Source organism: Lactuca serriola, chromosome 4 (genome assembly GCF_051521515.1).
Source record: "Lactuca serriola cultivar US96UC23 chromosome 4, Lser_US96UC23_V15, whole genome shotgun sequence".
NCBI lineage: Eukaryota > Viridiplantae > Streptophyta > Magnoliopsida > Asterales > Asteraceae > Lactuca > Lactuca serriola.
Window position 1 is genome coordinate 392,055,902 of NC_136411.1, and position 17,271 is coordinate 392,073,172.

The 17,271-nt window shown below is 32.9% G+C and overlaps 2 protein-coding genes across 4 annotated transcripts; one reads left to right on the forward strand and one right to left on the reverse strand.

Moving 5' to 3' along the window:
• The first annotated feature begins 8,223 nt into the window (after positions 1-8,223).
• LOC145100816 (uncharacterized) lies at positions 8,224-10,471 on the forward strand. 3 transcript variants are annotated; one of them, XM_079037946.1, is made up of 4 exons: positions 8,224-8,502; positions 8,612-8,732; positions 9,068-9,195; positions 10,058-10,471. In XM_079037946.1, the coding sequence occupies exons 1-4, from the start codon at positions 8,369-8,371 to the stop codon at positions 10,059-10,061; spliced, it is 387 nt and encodes a 128-aa protein (XP_078894072.1). In that variant the 5' UTR covers positions 8,224-8,368; the 3' UTR covers positions 10,062-10,471. The 3 variants fall into 3 exon arrangements, with proteins under 3 accessions (XP_078894072.1, XP_078894070.1, XP_078894071.1); XM_079037944.1 differs by having other exon boundaries at positions 10,080-10,471; XM_079037945.1 differs by lacking the exon at positions 10,058-10,471 and adding an exon at positions 9,284-9,356.
• Positions 10,472-11,746: 1,275 nt separating this feature from the next.
• Positions 11,747-16,922, reverse strand: LOC145097870 (uncharacterized). The gene is made up of 6 exons (XM_079035530.1): positions 16,455-16,922; positions 13,639-13,725; positions 13,350-13,425; positions 13,175-13,268; positions 12,622-12,750; positions 11,747-12,527 (listed from the first exon to the last, which is right to left on the reverse strand). Exons 2-6 carry the CDS (start codon positions 13,685-13,687, stop codon positions 12,417-12,419), a joined length of 459 nt encoding a protein of 152 aa, XP_078891656.1. The 5' UTR covers positions 13,688-13,725; positions 16,455-16,922; the 3' UTR covers positions 11,747-12,416.
• Between the last annotated feature and the right edge of the window lie 349 nt (positions 16,923-17,271).

Below are 17,271 nucleotides of genomic sequence, written 5' to 3' on the forward strand. Positions count from 1 at the left end.
GATTGCCTTGGACTCGCCGAGTTAGGGCGTAGACTCGCCGAGTCCCTCCATTACTAGATCTGAGCTCTAACTCACCGATTCCATTTCCCACTCACTAATTCCACCCTAAACTCTCAAACGGGAAATATCGGGGAGTCGCGACTCGACTCATCAAGTCTGAAGAACAACTCGCCGAGTCCCAAGCATGCCATTACTATACAGTCGATTTTGCTCGATTCCAGTGCATCCAAATCATATATATATATATATATATATATATATATATATATATATATATATATATATATATATATGGGTTCCTAGGACTAGTTTCACACGTAAAGTTTCTAACTTTACGTGCATGCATGCTCATAAGAAGCTCAAATACCCAATAATGAGCTAAAAGAGGAGATCTAGGTTTGGAATGGGAATTTAGCTCAATAAAGGTGGCAACCTTGAGCTTAAGGAGTTTTGAAATGCTTAGATCTGAAGCCCATTCATCATAAATACTCTTAAATCAACATCAATGTCTAGAAATGGCTCAAAAACAACACTAGCAAGCTTTTAAGGAGATCTATATGATAATAAGCAAAGGTTCGAGCTTTATACCTCAATGAGAACTGGAATGACACAAGAAACTCGGATCTTCTTTGCTCCTCTTGGAAACCCCTCTCCTCTCTTCTTCTTCTAACTCCAAAATACACCAAAATCCTTCACAAGGTGAGAAATACTCCAAGAATGCTTAAAGGAAAGCTAGGATTTAGTAAGGGACGTTCTGTGGGTGATGGAGACTGATTTTGGGCGCATAAAGTTGTTTAAATAGGGTGCAAACCCTTGAAATTAGGGTTTCATCCAGACTGGCAGACTCGCCGAGTCCAAGAATATAGACTCGTCTAGTCGCCAACTTAAATCGTGTGCAAAACCCGTCTCTACTCGACGAGTCGGGCTACAGACTCGTCGAGTACCCCTTAAGGAATGAAAATTACTTTATTTATATCACATACCAGAAATGCGGCGTTACAAATTAATGGAAAAGATATTCAAAACTTAGCACAAGGCCTTCATTCAAGTGGACATCGTATGTGATGCAACTGAGAATGGAGTGCCTGAGAGTTTTAATAGTACAATCATACATAGCAATCCGAAGTCAATAATTACAATGTTGGAAGAAAAATTGTTGCTTGATTTAAGGTTGGTATGCGTAGATTATCGAGAATATGCCAAAAGTATATACACGAACTTCAAAATTATAGATTCAAATATGTCTTCTGAAAAATAATAATCAGAAAGAAGTCAAATCCACAACTAAACGATCTTTTTTCCATGAACCAAAACAAGGAAATTAGTGTTGATACACACAGGTACTTAATGGAAAAGGAACCCAAAACTTCATACAAGGATTTCGTTGAAGTGGATATGGTATGTAATGCAACTGAGAATGGAATGTCCGATAGTTTTGATAGTGCAATCATACACAGTCGTAGGAGGCCAATAATTACAATGTTAGAAGAGAAATTATTGCTTGATTCAAGTTTGGTGTGTGTATATATATATTGTAACGACCTAAAAATCATGACTAAAAATTTCTTTTAAACATTACTAAAAATAGATTTATAACAACGTATCATAAGTCAAACATAACTTTTGAGTATTAAATTCAAAACATAATATCATTATCAGAGTCAAACATTCCCAGACTAACTGACTATGGTGTGTGCTCTGCAATCTTCCCGAGCTCCTCTTTTGAAAACCGGGTACCTGAAACCAAAACTGAAAACCGTAAGCACGAAGCTTAGTGAGCTCCCCCAATCTACCACATACCTCACAAAAACATATAAAGCACATATTGGGCCTTGCCCACTGCATCGGACCAAAGTCCGGACTAACTGGGGCCTTGCCCCCTGCATCGGACCGAAGTCCGGAAACTGACTGGGACCTTGTCCCCTGCATCGGACCGAAGTCCGGGCTAACTGGGGCCTTGCCCCCTGCATCGGACCGAAGTCCGGACTAACTGGGACCTTGTCCCCTGCATCGGACCGAAGTCCGGGCTAACTGGGGCCTTGTCCCCTGCATCGGACCGAAGTCCGGACTAACTGGGACCTTGTCCCCTGCATCGGACCGAAGTCCAGCTAACTGAACAGAACATAACATAAACATATCAACTAGCATGAACACACGCATACTGCATACTACATCGGGCCGTAGCCCGGAACACATAACACATAAATACTGTCTGAGCCACGAAGGCATCAAACATACTAACTACTGCATCAGATCAAAATCCGAAAACTACTGCTAGCTAAACGGGCCGGCATTGTAGCCTTAGACCCGTTCCTACTGGAAGGAAACTCACCTGAACTGCTGAACCGATGCTGCTAATCCTTTGACTGCTACCTGACCTCTGACTCCGAACTGCTGCTCCACAAGCTCCTCGAGCTTCAAAAGCCAATATAACACTTAGTCCAACTGACCTCCAAAGGTCACTAGGTCAACTCTGGTCAAGGTCAAAATCCTAGTCAATGTCAACCTTCCAGGTCAACCCTACTCGCCGAGTCTACCTACTGACTCGCCGAGTTCATACGCTCAGGGTCTTTCTTATTCGCGACTCGACTCGTCGAGTCAGTCCATGACTCGCCGAGTCCAACTAGTTCCAAGTCCTGTCCTGTCCAACTCGCTGAGTCACTACATGACTCACTGATTCGAGTTTCAACTCAAAGGGGTTTAGGGTTTCGCGATCTGACTCGCCGAGTCCAAGAACAGACTCGCCGAGTCCTAGACAATCTTCAACCAACTCGTTGAGTTGTTCATCCAACTCGCCGAGTCCATGCCTGTCACAACTAGCATTTTTGTGAGGAAATTCTACTCTCATGCAATCATTCACCTAGTGTAATAACTTTTACTCTAAAGGAATATCATGCTCACTCTCATTCAAATATCTCTCATATGTTTAAATAAGGGTTGGAAACCCTATATATATATATATATATATATATATATATATATATATATATATATATATATCCCGACTCAAGTTCATTATGGACTATGATTCTCTTATTGGACCTATTTGGGCCGAGAACTACCCTAAAAGTCCAATGGGCCGAAAAATTTTCCTTAGGGGCTTCATAATTTCGAACCAAAGAAAGGATTGGGCCAAACTAATTCACCCTCCTTCCTCCTAGCCCAATTCTCGGCCCATTATCTATATAAAAAAAAAGAGAGAGAAATTAGCTAATTAGCTTAATGCATGACACATCATTTTTATTTGGAGGATAACCAAGTCATTTACCCACCATGTAACAATGCATTCACATATATCCATGCAAACCTTATCTCTTCCTTCTCTCTCCCCCTAATTCACGGCCATAAGGCCCTTCCCACCCTCATCTCTCATTTCAAACACAATAATCTCTTATCTTTACCTCTTATACTCAAGAAAATCCTCTCTTCCTTCCTCATCAAAAATCGTGGATGTGGGTGTTTGTTTCAAGAGTGTTCTTCAAGGTTTCAACCTCTTGGTAAGTGGTTATCATGTATAAACGCCTACTTTTCATCTTAATGATAAGAGTTCGTTCTTACATAGCCTTATTTCATGATCTAACTCCTTAGAACCATCTAAGTTCAAAAATCTCCACAAGGAGTTGCTAGGGCCGAAATCTTCTCTCAAATCTTCATCAAAATCAAATCCAAATCTCAAGGTGAGCTTCATACCCCCTATTTTCTGTTTTTATGAGTTTTGTGGGGGGGGGGGGGGGGGAATACAAGTGAAAGTGTAGATCTATATGTGTTTGTATGCCTTGTATGATTTCCATGCTTATATGTATGCTTTTATGTGTTTTAATGTTGGATCTAGCCATAAAACCCCTCAAAACCGAGATATAACTTATGTTTTATGATTTTAGCTTCAAATATATTTCTACATACAAAGTGTTTCAAGAAAAATGGCTAAGTGGTTTAGTAACAATTTTCTTTGGGTTAAAAACACAAATTTTGGGCCTAAAATGTGAAAAATACAAAATTAAGGGTCCAAATTGACATTTCACAGATTCTGATGGATGAAGTGTGCCAAAACAGTTTCCATAGAACTATTTCTGGAATTACACTTAATTAGAGGACTAAAAACATGAATTTCAAGCTTAATGGGCTAAAAATGAAAATTTCGGCCCAATGAGGCCCATTATGCGAATTTTTCTGTTTTGGAGGGCCAAAACTGTAACTTTCTGTAAAACAGTGGACTATAAGTGTTCCAAATCCTTTTCAAAGGTTTAAAATGCTTTTTAAATTTAAAAAGGACCAAAGTTGCAAAAATTTTCCCATTTGGGCCAAAATTGTCAAATTTGCGAAAAGAAGGGATTAAAACCAAGAAAACTGCATTTTCAGGGTCTTAAGCTGTTTTCTATGAAAAATATGCTGGAAAATGTTTATTTCAATAATTTTTGGTGTTAAAATGTCAAGAAAATTGATTTAAATACCAAACCGGAAAATATTTTAAATAAAGGGTTGAAAAGGTAAATTTTACAAACGAGGAGGGGCTGAAAACAGAAAATTTCCAAGACTAATTCTATACATGCAATATGATCAAATGATGGTACTACTACTATCGACAAAATACAATACACTACAATACCAAAAGTCGTTGCCAAACGAATTGGTTCGGTCTCGAACCAATAAAAATCCGAAACCACAAATACAACGATACTATGATACTACAATACTATGATTCATACAAATAACGATTCGGAATACATTATACATGTGCACAGACGTCTACGCACTATCTTTGGGCCCCACAAGTGTAAAATCTTGTTCGTTGAGCCTAGCTAGCCCGACGACCTGATCTTAAGGCCCAAAGACTTCATCTTACGAAGTGTTGGGTTTTACCAACCCGACACAACGTAACCGGACTTTCAACGGCTGTAGACTACTGGTCCCCAAGGGTCCTTTAGTGTCGCTAGTAAAGTCTGCCTTTTTTTGCGAGGCGGGTCTGGGACCCCTCGTACCTTTTTATCCCCAACCGGCTAATGGAGTCGTCGAGGCCTTCGTGTCCTCCTTCTCTTCGGGTGTGGGACAACAGGACGGTTGGATAGCGTGACTAGTACGGACGACGCCTTCGGGATCGTTGGTATTGCTATAGACTAGTCGTTTGTGTAACGCGTGTCTGTGGCGGATAGTCATGCTCATCAATGATCCAATGTCGTCTGGAATAACAACTTCATGCGTTGCAATGGTTTCAAGTAATTTCATGGAATTCAAGGAATTAGGAAGACATCGGGTTTTCCTAGGGTTTTCAATACATACAAATTCAGAATACATACGATTTCAATAAACAATATTTTACAAGTATAGAAAACAAACAGGCATACTTATGGATCTTCACACCTTTTTGACTATACTATTTTCAGAAAATATCGGATTTTCTGGTGGTTTTTCAAACGATACGAACATTGTTCTTCTTCAAATACCGCTTATGAACTCACCAACATTTCATATGTTGACGTTTTTCAAAATACTTGTATTCTCAGGTAACAGATTAAGTGAAGGATGAATTGTACTCTATGACGTTTCGCTGTTGCTTAATTAGTATCGAACAATTACTTTTGAGAATGTAATATTTAAACAATGTATTTCATGTAAACGCTACTGGTTGTATTATATTAATGCATGGTGACGAATGTTGTTATGTTTCATATATTCAATGTTATGGTATTCAATTGAGTCACGACAGCCCCCAGACGTTTCCGCCGTCTGGTTCGGGGGTGTGACAATGCCTAACTTCATCCGACTCGACGAGCTGTTCATCCTACTCGTCGAGTTCCTCCTCATCTTCAAGCTACTCGTCGAGTCCACTCGAAGGACTCGCCGAGTCTATCCAGTCCTCCAACCATGCAGTGGCTTTTCGAGCCAAACAGAACTTCCAACTCATAGATCCATTCTTCTAGGGCCTATTCCCCACGTAAAGTGGCAAACTTTACATGTAGATTGAGAGATCTATGCTCAAAACACACTAAACTAGGGTTTATGGCAAACATGCTTCTTCAACATACCAAGGGCTGATACTTTAGGGGATTCAAGACCAAAACCAACATGGATTTGAGGTAGCAACCTCAGATCTGAACCTCCAACTCGAATTGGTTACAAATCATACCAATAATGACCAAAACTCACACAAAAGAATAGATCTAGATGCAAAGGGAGTCCAATCAACAGCTTATTACCTCCAATTGATCTGAAATGTCTTCTCAATCTCAGATCTACAGTCCCTTCTTGCACTTCCAAGGCTTTTCTTCCTTTTCCAAGCTTTTAGTGCTCTCTTCAATGCAAGATCTAGCTCAAAAATGGATATGGCGGCTAGGGTTGATGTTCTGGGGGTAAAGAGGCACTAAAGGAACCCTAGGAAAGAGAATGAGACGCTTAAATAGGCTCCATGTCCCGGATTTAGGGTTTTCCTCGCTCAGACCCAACTCGTCGAGTCTCCTTGGCCGACTCGCCGAGTCGGTCGCTAACACCTCAACCCGGATCCCGCTCGGACTCGCTGAGTCCCTCCTTGGACTCACCGAGTCTCTCCTTAAAATTGAGGTCTTCTTTCTTTTCTTGACTTTCCAAACTTTGGGGTGTTACATATATATATATATATATATATATATATATATATATATATATATATATATATATATATATATATATATATATATATATATATATATATTGTAATAGTGAATAGTGTACTTGGGTATTTAACAACAATAAAATACTAAAATACCAATGGCACATGATTTTGGTTAATCATTAAAATAAGACAATGTGAAAGGCATAAGTACCATTAGCATGACACATGTTTTGGGTTAATGATTAGAATAAGACAATGTGAAAGGCATTAGTGCCCTTCGTGCAAATTTTAGAAAACATAGAGATCATTCATTTAAATAAAAAAAAAAGGTTAAAGACTTAGTTTGTGGCTATTTGTAAAGCATGGACTATCTATGTAATTTTTTCTAAAATTAATGGTTACTTAAAATATATATATATATATATATATATATATATATATATATATATATATATATATATATATATATATATATATATATATATATTATATAGAAACTTTTATTAAAAAATAGCTATTTTTCTCTTATTGGTAAACCATAAACCCTAAAATTAAAAATTCATAAAAGCACTTGTAATTCCCCAAGAGTAGTCGATGTATTATTTGTATATGGTGATAAAGGGGTCGGTTTGTCATTTTGATTTCCTACGCCAAAGAGCAGTCAAATGCAGGCAATGTTTTAAAACTCGGGTCGACCCGGTCGGTTCAACCAGTTGGACCGTGACCCGGGGTAGGCGAGTCAATTGAGAACAGACTTTTGTAAAAATACAGGCCAGATCGAACCGTCTGGGTTTACCCTAAATCATGGTTGAACCATGTATTTCGAACCGATAAAAACCGGATTGGCCCGTTTATTAGGGCTTGGATAGTTAAGTGAGTAACATCCCTCTAGGATAAACAACTTCGGTTCTTCTCCAGGAAAAGAAAGCAACGTGGTGAAGAAGCGACTGCAAAACAACGACATCGGTTCTTCTCCACTCCAACGACTTCGGTTCTTCGGTGAATCTCAGTTCTATCGAAGGTGAGTTTTCATGTTTCATCTTTCTCCTGCAAAACAATGACATTGGTTCTTCTAGACTTCTCCTACCGATTTCATCTTTTGAAATCTGTTTTCTTTTCTTCTCCAATTGACTAGAACCAAAACCATTCAGGAATCGTGGTGTGGCCTTCTATTCCAATGTCAATAAACAAATGAAGAAAAGATTTTCTAAAAGTAGCTACATTAATTCTTGAAACAGGAAATAATAAAAAAAACATGTGATCCTATACATGGAACCATTGTTTGATCTAGTTCTTGATGCAGATAACACTACATCAAGTACCACAAAGAAGCTTTTACTGAATTAGGCACCCAAAACCATCAATTACATCTTTTAAAGCCCGTATGATGCACAATAGAAGTAAAACAATGATGGTTGAAGAACACCAACTTAAATGCATATAGCCATTGTTGTTTGCATTTATAGCCTAATTGATATAATTATGAAGTTCAAATAAAATAAGGCATACACTAATCAGATAAACTAAGAACATGATGAAAGGCTTAAAGCATTCTGGAAGAATACATGTATCAATTAATTGTCGGGAACATTTACATCCAAATGGGTATTTAAACTTTGTGGTTGTTTGTTATGTTTAGATTAAACTTTGTGGACATCAAATTATTGGTATTACATGTCTATGCAGCAGGAAAGTAAAAATATATGGAAAAAAACCGGGACTGGTTTTAAAACATTGAATGCAGGGCAACGATGGGAGATTTTGTGATCCTAAAAATCATAGATGCAGGGCTCCATGGCTTCTTCCGTATTTTCTCTTCCTTGGTTATTTACAACGCTCAAAGCTCAAAGACAAAGACTCGCCCTTCTTCCATGTCCTAATTTCATTCAACCTGACTTAACCTTCAAATTTCTCAGGTATGTCTTCGGTTTCTAATCTAGTTTTCTTAGTATTACTAAATTTATTAACAAGCGCTCAAATAAGTGCTCCTGCCTTTGATTACTCAAAATTCATTTTGGTTAACAGATTAGGGATTTCTTATTCAAAAAGAAAGGAATCAAGACTTGTGATTTCTTGTTTGGTTGAAAATAATCCTGAAGCGTGTCAAGAATCGGAAGGATCTTCTGGCTCTCATGAATCAAATCTCGTATGTACATCTCTTTTTAGTTTGTTATAATCATTCGCAATTACATTTCGAACTTATTGATGAATTTGGCAATAAAGTAACCCTGGAATTAACTGCAAATAATTAGAATTTTAGTTGCTACTAAATTGAGAGTTAGAATTTTAGTTGCTAACAAATAATCAAAATATAATTTGTTACTTTACTACTTCTATTTAAGCCAAATGGATACAATTTCAAGATAATGGAACGCCTACAGTTAAAAACGATAAAACATTTCACAAATATATTTCTTAATTCATGATTTCTTGTTAGTTCTTGACTTAAATTGTTGTTTGTTTGAACATGGAAACTTGCAGGGAGCAACAATAGACCTCAAACTCTCAAGAAGAAGCTTGTTATTACATTTTACCTGCAATTCTTGTAGTGAAAGATCAAAAAAGCTCATAAACATATTAGCTTATGAAAAGGGTCAGTTTTTGTACAGGTATTTGTTCTGTTTCATTTTCTCAATATCAAAAATTCAATGAAAAATGTTATTTTTTTATTCTGATTTATGGATTATTTGTTTTCAGTGCATAGGGTGTTTGCAGTATCACAAACTTGTTGAGAATCGGAATCTTGTGGTTGAATATATATATATATATATATATATATATATATATATATATATATATATATATATATATATATAGGTTCATGCGAAAATATAAATATCTTGCGAAAATGCAAAAACATATTTTATCTTATAATAATCAAACAAATGTACTATAAAAAAAATTTTATTAGCAATAAATTAAAGATAGTAAGTTTACATTGGATGATGTTATGGTAATATAGATTTAAAGACGGTTTTATTAAAAAAAAAAATCACGTCCTTAATCATTTTTAAATTCATGTTTTCATAATTAAAATGTTAAAAATCATACTTTGCTAATATGAAACAATTTCTCATCTATCATCGATTATCTTTATGTATTCAAAGTTTGGATTAATTATTTTCCAAAATATAATGTTGAGGTGACACAATATCATAGGTTTTTCATGTTTTCACGTTTTCGCAAATTATTTGCGTTTTCGCATATATATATATATATATATATATATATATATATATATATATATATATATATATATATATATATATATATATATATATATATATATATATATATATGCAAGGAGTTTTGAATCATATAATGTTTGGAAAACATACAACTTGATAAAAGGAGAATCCAATGAACAAAAATGCTAACTTTTAATTACATCTTCACTGGAGAGTGTACCTTTTTTCAATGTGTGAAAATCACACTTTGACCATTTTACCCCTATTTAATCATATCTTAAAGGTGATCATTTGGTGGTTTTCAGCTACAATTGGATCCAAGTTTAAAGATAAATAGTGGGTGGTGTGGGGTGGTCTTTCCATTATTTCGACCATTTTAGCCCTGTTTGTTTTTTATGGTGTGGGGATGTTTTGGTGCCATATGCTTAAACGTTCCATTCACGGTTCATCTGTTTTTTTATGACCCGGTGCTTTCAGATTTCAAGGTTGTTGGTGGGAGAGGTTTCCAATACTTTGACCATTTTACCCTTGTTGGTTGGGTTTTTATGTATAGCTATTAGTTCTCAGTTATTACTATTGGAAAATGTATCTATTTTTTTTGTCAATATAATCCACCACTTGGATTCTAGCAAATGTTTTGAGTTTTGGTATAGTGCAATTAACCTCAGTTCAATAATAATTCATTTTAATTCCTTGTTATATATACCTCAAATCTTTATTATTTTTTTGACAAATTAATTTGTTTAATTTTTATCTATGATATTAAATAGTCAAATCCGTAATGCTATATAATATTTTTATTGTTTTTTAAATTTTATAATTATATACATATTGAATAATTAATTTATTTAATTTTAAAATCTAATATTAAATATGAAATTTGTAACTGTAATATAATACTTTTTATCATTTTTTTCACAATTTTCAAACTATCTATATAATAATTTTATCTTTTATTTTGCTAACATTATTAAATATATACTATACTTTAGATTTTTTTTAAATGATAAGTTAGCGTGGCATACGAATTAATGAGATTCACTTTTGGCTGGTAATTTAAATAGCTTCATACGAAAACATTTTTCTATTATTTTATTAATTATAAAAATATCTATATTATATATAGTTATATTAGTCAGATTTGTTTTTATTCTTTACTTTACAGGAAATAAATAAAAAAACATATGCACGTTTACTTATCCCATTTATAAAGTATACTTGAAAATATTTTATTTAATTCACGTTCAGATATTTAACAAAATGCATTTAGTTTTCAACAATACTTCAACTAAAATTTATTTAAAATGAAAACTATTAAACTTACATATCATAAAAAGATAAACCAATCACAACATGGTTTTTAAATCACACAAACACATTACCAAAAAGAATACTAAATACAATGAAGAAAGATCTCATCTATAAACAAAACATGATATTAAATGCACCATGAATCTTACTCAACAACTTGGAATGATGATGATGACGACGATTTGTGACAATCGGAAGACATGAAGGTGGTGGAGTTTCAGTTTCAACTTTCTTCTCTTTCTTCTTTCTCCTTAACTGAAAAAACTGTTGCATCACATCTGCACATTGTGACGATAATACCCCTCTTCTTACACTCATGTTGGGGTGGAATGGGTGGACAGGGGCAGCTGGTTTATCAGACCCATTTCATCCATCCACATCAAGAAACAATCTTCAAAAAAAAATCAAAATGAAATTTTTTAAATCTTGAAAACCATAAAACCCTAAACCCTAAAAAGTTGAAAACCATAAAACCCTAAACCCTAAAAAGTACAACGGTGTCAATATGGAGGTCCCCATATAACGGTGTCAATATGTATATAATTATAAATTTTAAAAAACAATAAAAATATTATATAGCCATTACAGATTTGACTATTTAATATCATAGATAAAAATTAAACAAATTAATTTGTCAAAAAAATAATAAAGATTTGAGGTGTTATATATAACAAGGAATTAAAATGAATTATTATTGAACTGAGGTTAATTGCATTATACCAAAACTCAAAACATTTGCTAGAATCTAAGTGGTTGATTATATTGACAAAAAAAAAAATAGATACATTTTCCAATAGTAATAACTGAGAACTAATAGCTATACATAAAAACCCAACCAATAAGGGTAAAATGGTCAAAGTATGGGAAAACTCTTCCACCAACAACCTTGAAATCTGAAAGCACCGGGTCTTAAAAAAACGGATGAACTGTGGATGAAACGTTTAACCATATGGCAGCAAAACATCCCCACACTATAAAAAACAAATAGGGGTAAAATGGTCAAAGTAGTGGAAAGACTACCCCACCCCACCTACGTATCTTTAAACTTGGATCCAATTGCAGCTGAAAACCACCAAATGATTACCTTTAAGATATGATGAAACAGGGGCAAAATGGTCAAAGTGTGATTTTCACACATTAAAAAGAGGTACACTCTCCAGTGAAGATGTAATTAAAAGTTAGCATTTTTGTTCATTGGATTCTCCTTTTATCAAGTTGTATGTTTTCCAACCATTATATGATTCAAAACTCCTTGCAAATAAATATATATCTATGCAAAAGCAAAATCCAGATCAAAATTTACAGCATAAATATAAACTCATGTTGATTTCCTAAACTTGATCTGTTGTATCAGAACTCATATCTGTTTCCTCCCTTAAATCATATTCAACCACAAGATTCAGATTGTCAACAAGTTTGTGATACTGCAAACACCCTGTGCACTGAAAACAAAATAATCCATACATGAGAATAAAAAATAAAAAAAACATTTTTCACTGAATTTGTGATATTGAGAAAATGAAACAGAACAAATACCTGTACAAAAACTGTCCCTTTTTCAAAAGCTAATCTGTTTATGAGCTTTTTTGATCTTTCACCACAAGAATTGCAGGTAAAATGTAATAACAAGCTTCTTCTTGGGAGTTTGAGATCTATTGTTGCTCCCTGCAAGTTTCCATGTTCAAACAAACAACAATTTTAAGTCAAGAAATTATGAATTAAGAAATATATATATATATATATATATATATATATATATATATATATATATATATATATATATATATGAAATGTTTTATCGTTTTTAACTGCATTATCTTGAAATTGTATCCTTTTGGCTTGAACATAATTAGTAAAGCAACAAATTATATGAACTTTGTTTGATTCTAAACACAAACCCCTATTATCAATCATACAAAACCAAATCTAACTCTCAATTCAGTAGCAACTAAAATTCTAATTATTTGCAGTCAATTCCAGGGTTACTCACTTTAATGCCAAATTCATCAATAATTTTCAACAAGTTGGAAATGTCTTTGCAAATGATTATAACAAGACAACAAATTAAAAAGAAGAGAGATGTACATACGGGATTTGATTCTTGACACGCTTCAGGATTATCTTCAACCAAACAAGAAATCACAAGTCTTGATTCTTTTCTTTTTGAATAAGAAATCCCTAATCTGTTAACCAAAATGAATTTTGAGTAATCAAAGGCAGAAACATTTACTTATTAATTAATTAGAAACCGAAGACATTCATACCTGGGAAATTTGAAGGTTAAGTGAGGTTGAATGAAATTAGGGCATGGAAGAAGAGCGGGTCTTTGTCTTTGAGCTTTGAGAGGGTGTTTGGCTTAGCTTTTCAAGTCCAAAAGTCCTTTTTGAAAAAGAAAAAAAGGCAAAAGATGTTTGGCAAAGCTGATTTTAAAAGTTACTTTTGGAGATTTTATACAAGGAAAATGAACTTTTTGGAAAAGTCAGGAAATCCTGACTTTTTACAATTTTTCCAAAAAGGACTTTTAGGATTTTAAAAGCTAAGCCAAACACCCCCTGAGTGTTGTAGGCAGAGAAAAGACGGAAGAAGCCATGGAGCCCTGCATCTGCGTTTTTTAGGAGCACAAAATCTCCCTTTGTTGCCCTGCATTCAATGTTTTAAAACCTGGGTCAACCCGGTTTATGGTTTTTTTGTTTTTTTCTATTTTCATATATTTTTACTTTCCTGCATACTGCATAGACATGTAATACCAATAATTTGATGTCCATAAAGTTTAATCTAAACATAACAAACAACCGCATAGAGTGAGTATAAATAACAATAAATATATGTCAATTGGATCCTAATTACATAATCTACACAATCAAAACCTTGAAAAAATGATCAATTAACAATAAATAAACTATAATACCCATTTGGATGTAAATGTTCCCGATAATTGATTGATACAAGTATTCTTCCAGAATGCTTTAAGCCTTTCATCATGTTCTTAGTTTATCTGATTAGTGAATGCCTTATTTTTCTTATTTAAGACATTGACATTGTAAAGGTAAAACATACTTTTTTTTTCATTTAAGACATTACATCTTAAACATTTAGCATATTAAAACTTTGTACTAATGTTTTTTTTTCTATAAAGATATCATATTTTGAAAACTTAATAGCATTATACTTTTAAAATCCAACACATTAAAACATTATAGCCTTGCATAATATTCTACTTTGATAATAATTTGAACATGTTTGATTTTCACTAACTTTAATTTTTTTTTTTAATTATGACATTGCAAGTTCGATATTTTTTCTATTATTAACCAATCATAGCATTATACTTCCAAAATTTAATGTATTAAGACATTGTACTTTTACTTATTTATCTATTTATACTTTTTGTACATTCTCAATCTATATGTGTTCTATTTTGCTTAGCATCTAATAGTAAATATACTTGAAATTTCTTTTCCTATTAAGACATATTGTAGATTTAATTACTTTTTCATTAAAACCTTGTATTGTAAAAACCTAGACAACTATACATTGTATCTCCAATATCTAAACTTGTTTGTTTTTTGTTACCAATACTATTATAGGTTTAATCGGTTTTAATAATACTTTATGTTATGTTCCAAAGTGGTCACTAAACTTTTATTAGCACACCTATGGGTCTGTAAACAAAGTATTTTTACATAATATTATCTATTATGAATAAGAAAAAAAAAATCAAAGTCTAGTATCAAAATATAATATAACATTGTGCATTCTTTCTAAATCAAACAAATTAAGACAGCTTACTTTTATTAAACTTTGAGAATCTAATCCATGACATTCTAATTTGAAAATCTTTTTTATTTATTTACTTTTGTTACCACATATAGCTCCATACTTTTACTTTTTTCCCATTAAGACATTTTTCTTTTTAGGACACATTATACTTTGAGAATCAAACCAGGTTTAGTGTTATCCTTTAAGTTACAGTTTTAAAGTCGAACCACTTTTTTCGTATTATGACATTCTATTTTCCAGTATATTAAAACATTGCATTTGAAAATGTAAAGTTGTTTTTTTTACTAATTGTATCATTATACTTTTCTTTGTTTCTTTTAAGACATTGTAATAGTTTTAATATTTGTTTCTAATAAATACATTATAAACTTGTTTGATTCAGAATCTACATTTTTTCTATTAACACAATATGCTATTATTATTTTTCTATCCAATTAAGTTATTGTTCATTGAAAATCATATCATTTCTATTGCTGTACTTTCAATATCTTACTTATTAAGACATTGTACTTCTACTTTATTTCCTACAAAGAAATAAAACATTGTTTTCTTCAAACACTGCACTTTAAAAAATTGAACTTGTTCGATTTTGGTTGCATATTATTCTTTGTTTTTTTATTCATACGTCATTCAGGAAAAAATACATTCTATTTTTCTATTATTAAGAAGCTTGTAGTTTTAAAAACTAACGAGTTATTTTTTATACTTTCAATTATAGCATTTTATTCTCACAATCTATTTATTACTTTTATTTTTTTCTTACTTGCCTTTATAGCATTATATTTTCAAAGTCTAACCTCAAGACATACTTTTATTTTATTTAATATGCTTCTTTCTTGGTTACAGCTTATACTATACTTTAAATTTTTTCCTTGTTAAGGCCATGTGGTTTTTATATTTTTTCCTAATAGCTTTACTTTAAATTTTTTTTCTTGTTAAGGCCATGTGGTTTTTATATTTTTTCCCAATAGTTTTACATTGAAAATATAACCAATAATACATGGTACTTTCAAAAATTAACCTGCTAAAAGCATATTGTAGTTGAAGCTTTTTCCAATCAAGATAATTTTAAAATCTAAACTTATTTCATTTTAATTACCAGTTTTAGCATTATACTTTCAGTTATAACAACATTATGCTTTTAGTTTTTTTTTTCTTATTAAGACATTTTTTAAATCTAACTTTTCTCGAGAAATACCTTATATTCTATAAATTTAACGAATTATGGCTTTATACTTTCCAATTATTACATTATGATGATCAAATTGGATCTTGCACTATAATTCCACTCTAACAGCTTCCCAAGTAAGTAGCTTTCTCACATAAAGATGATATTGTAGATACCAAATGACTTTCAACGGTATTAACTGTTAGTGGAATGAAAAAGGGTCTAATTTAGGGATGTCATCAAATTACATTGATGACGGATATGAGAAATCACAGGAACATCATAGAAATCAGAACATCACAGGAACATCACAAATCGGAAATTCACAGCAACATCATAGATATGAGAAATAACAGCAAATTCACAAAAATCGGAAACTCTCAAATGTATCAGAAATTCAGAAATTGAAATAACCACTTACTAAGGTGTCGTCGGTCGAGGGGATGTGAACTGTGAAGTTATAGTCGAGTATCCATGAAACACAGTCGACTGTCGAGTCGATAGCAAAACGAAGCTCGTGACATGAAGACCGGAGGTGAGGCGGAAGGGCGTCGACAGGCGGTGAGACGGAAGGGCATCCACAGGCGGCCGGTAACTCTGTCTTCGGGGTGTTTGTGATATTTTTGAGAGGGGAATTTTGGGAAAAAGACAAAGAGAAAAGATTTTGGGAAAAAGATAAAAGAAAAGATGTTTGGATTTTTTAGAGAAGGAAAACAGACTCTGGAAAATCAGGAACTGACTTTATGAAACTTTTCCTAAAAATCATTTTGCCCTCTGAAAAGATACCTCAAACACCCCTTCATCTCGTCGACGAAGCAGGATTGGGCTCCTGACGTCTTAATTGGGTGGGAGTGAGATTTGAGAAGTCGCCGTTTCACATTGAGATGAAGAAAGAAATGGGAAACCTAAACTAAAATTATTAATTTTATTTTGTATGTGTGTTTTATATATTAAACTAGGTGTGTATTAAACTATTCCATGAGTTTACTAAAAAAAAAAATATAAACTTATAAACCTAAACCTTGGGCAATTTAAAAAGTAATATATATATATATATATATATATATATATATATATATATATATATATATATATATATATATATATATATATATATATATATATATATATATACCATCTTATAAAGCATACATCTTCGATGTCTTAAATACAAATTTTTATGCCTTATGTACAATAAAATTAAACATATCTTAAGAAAATGTCTTAAAAACAAGTTA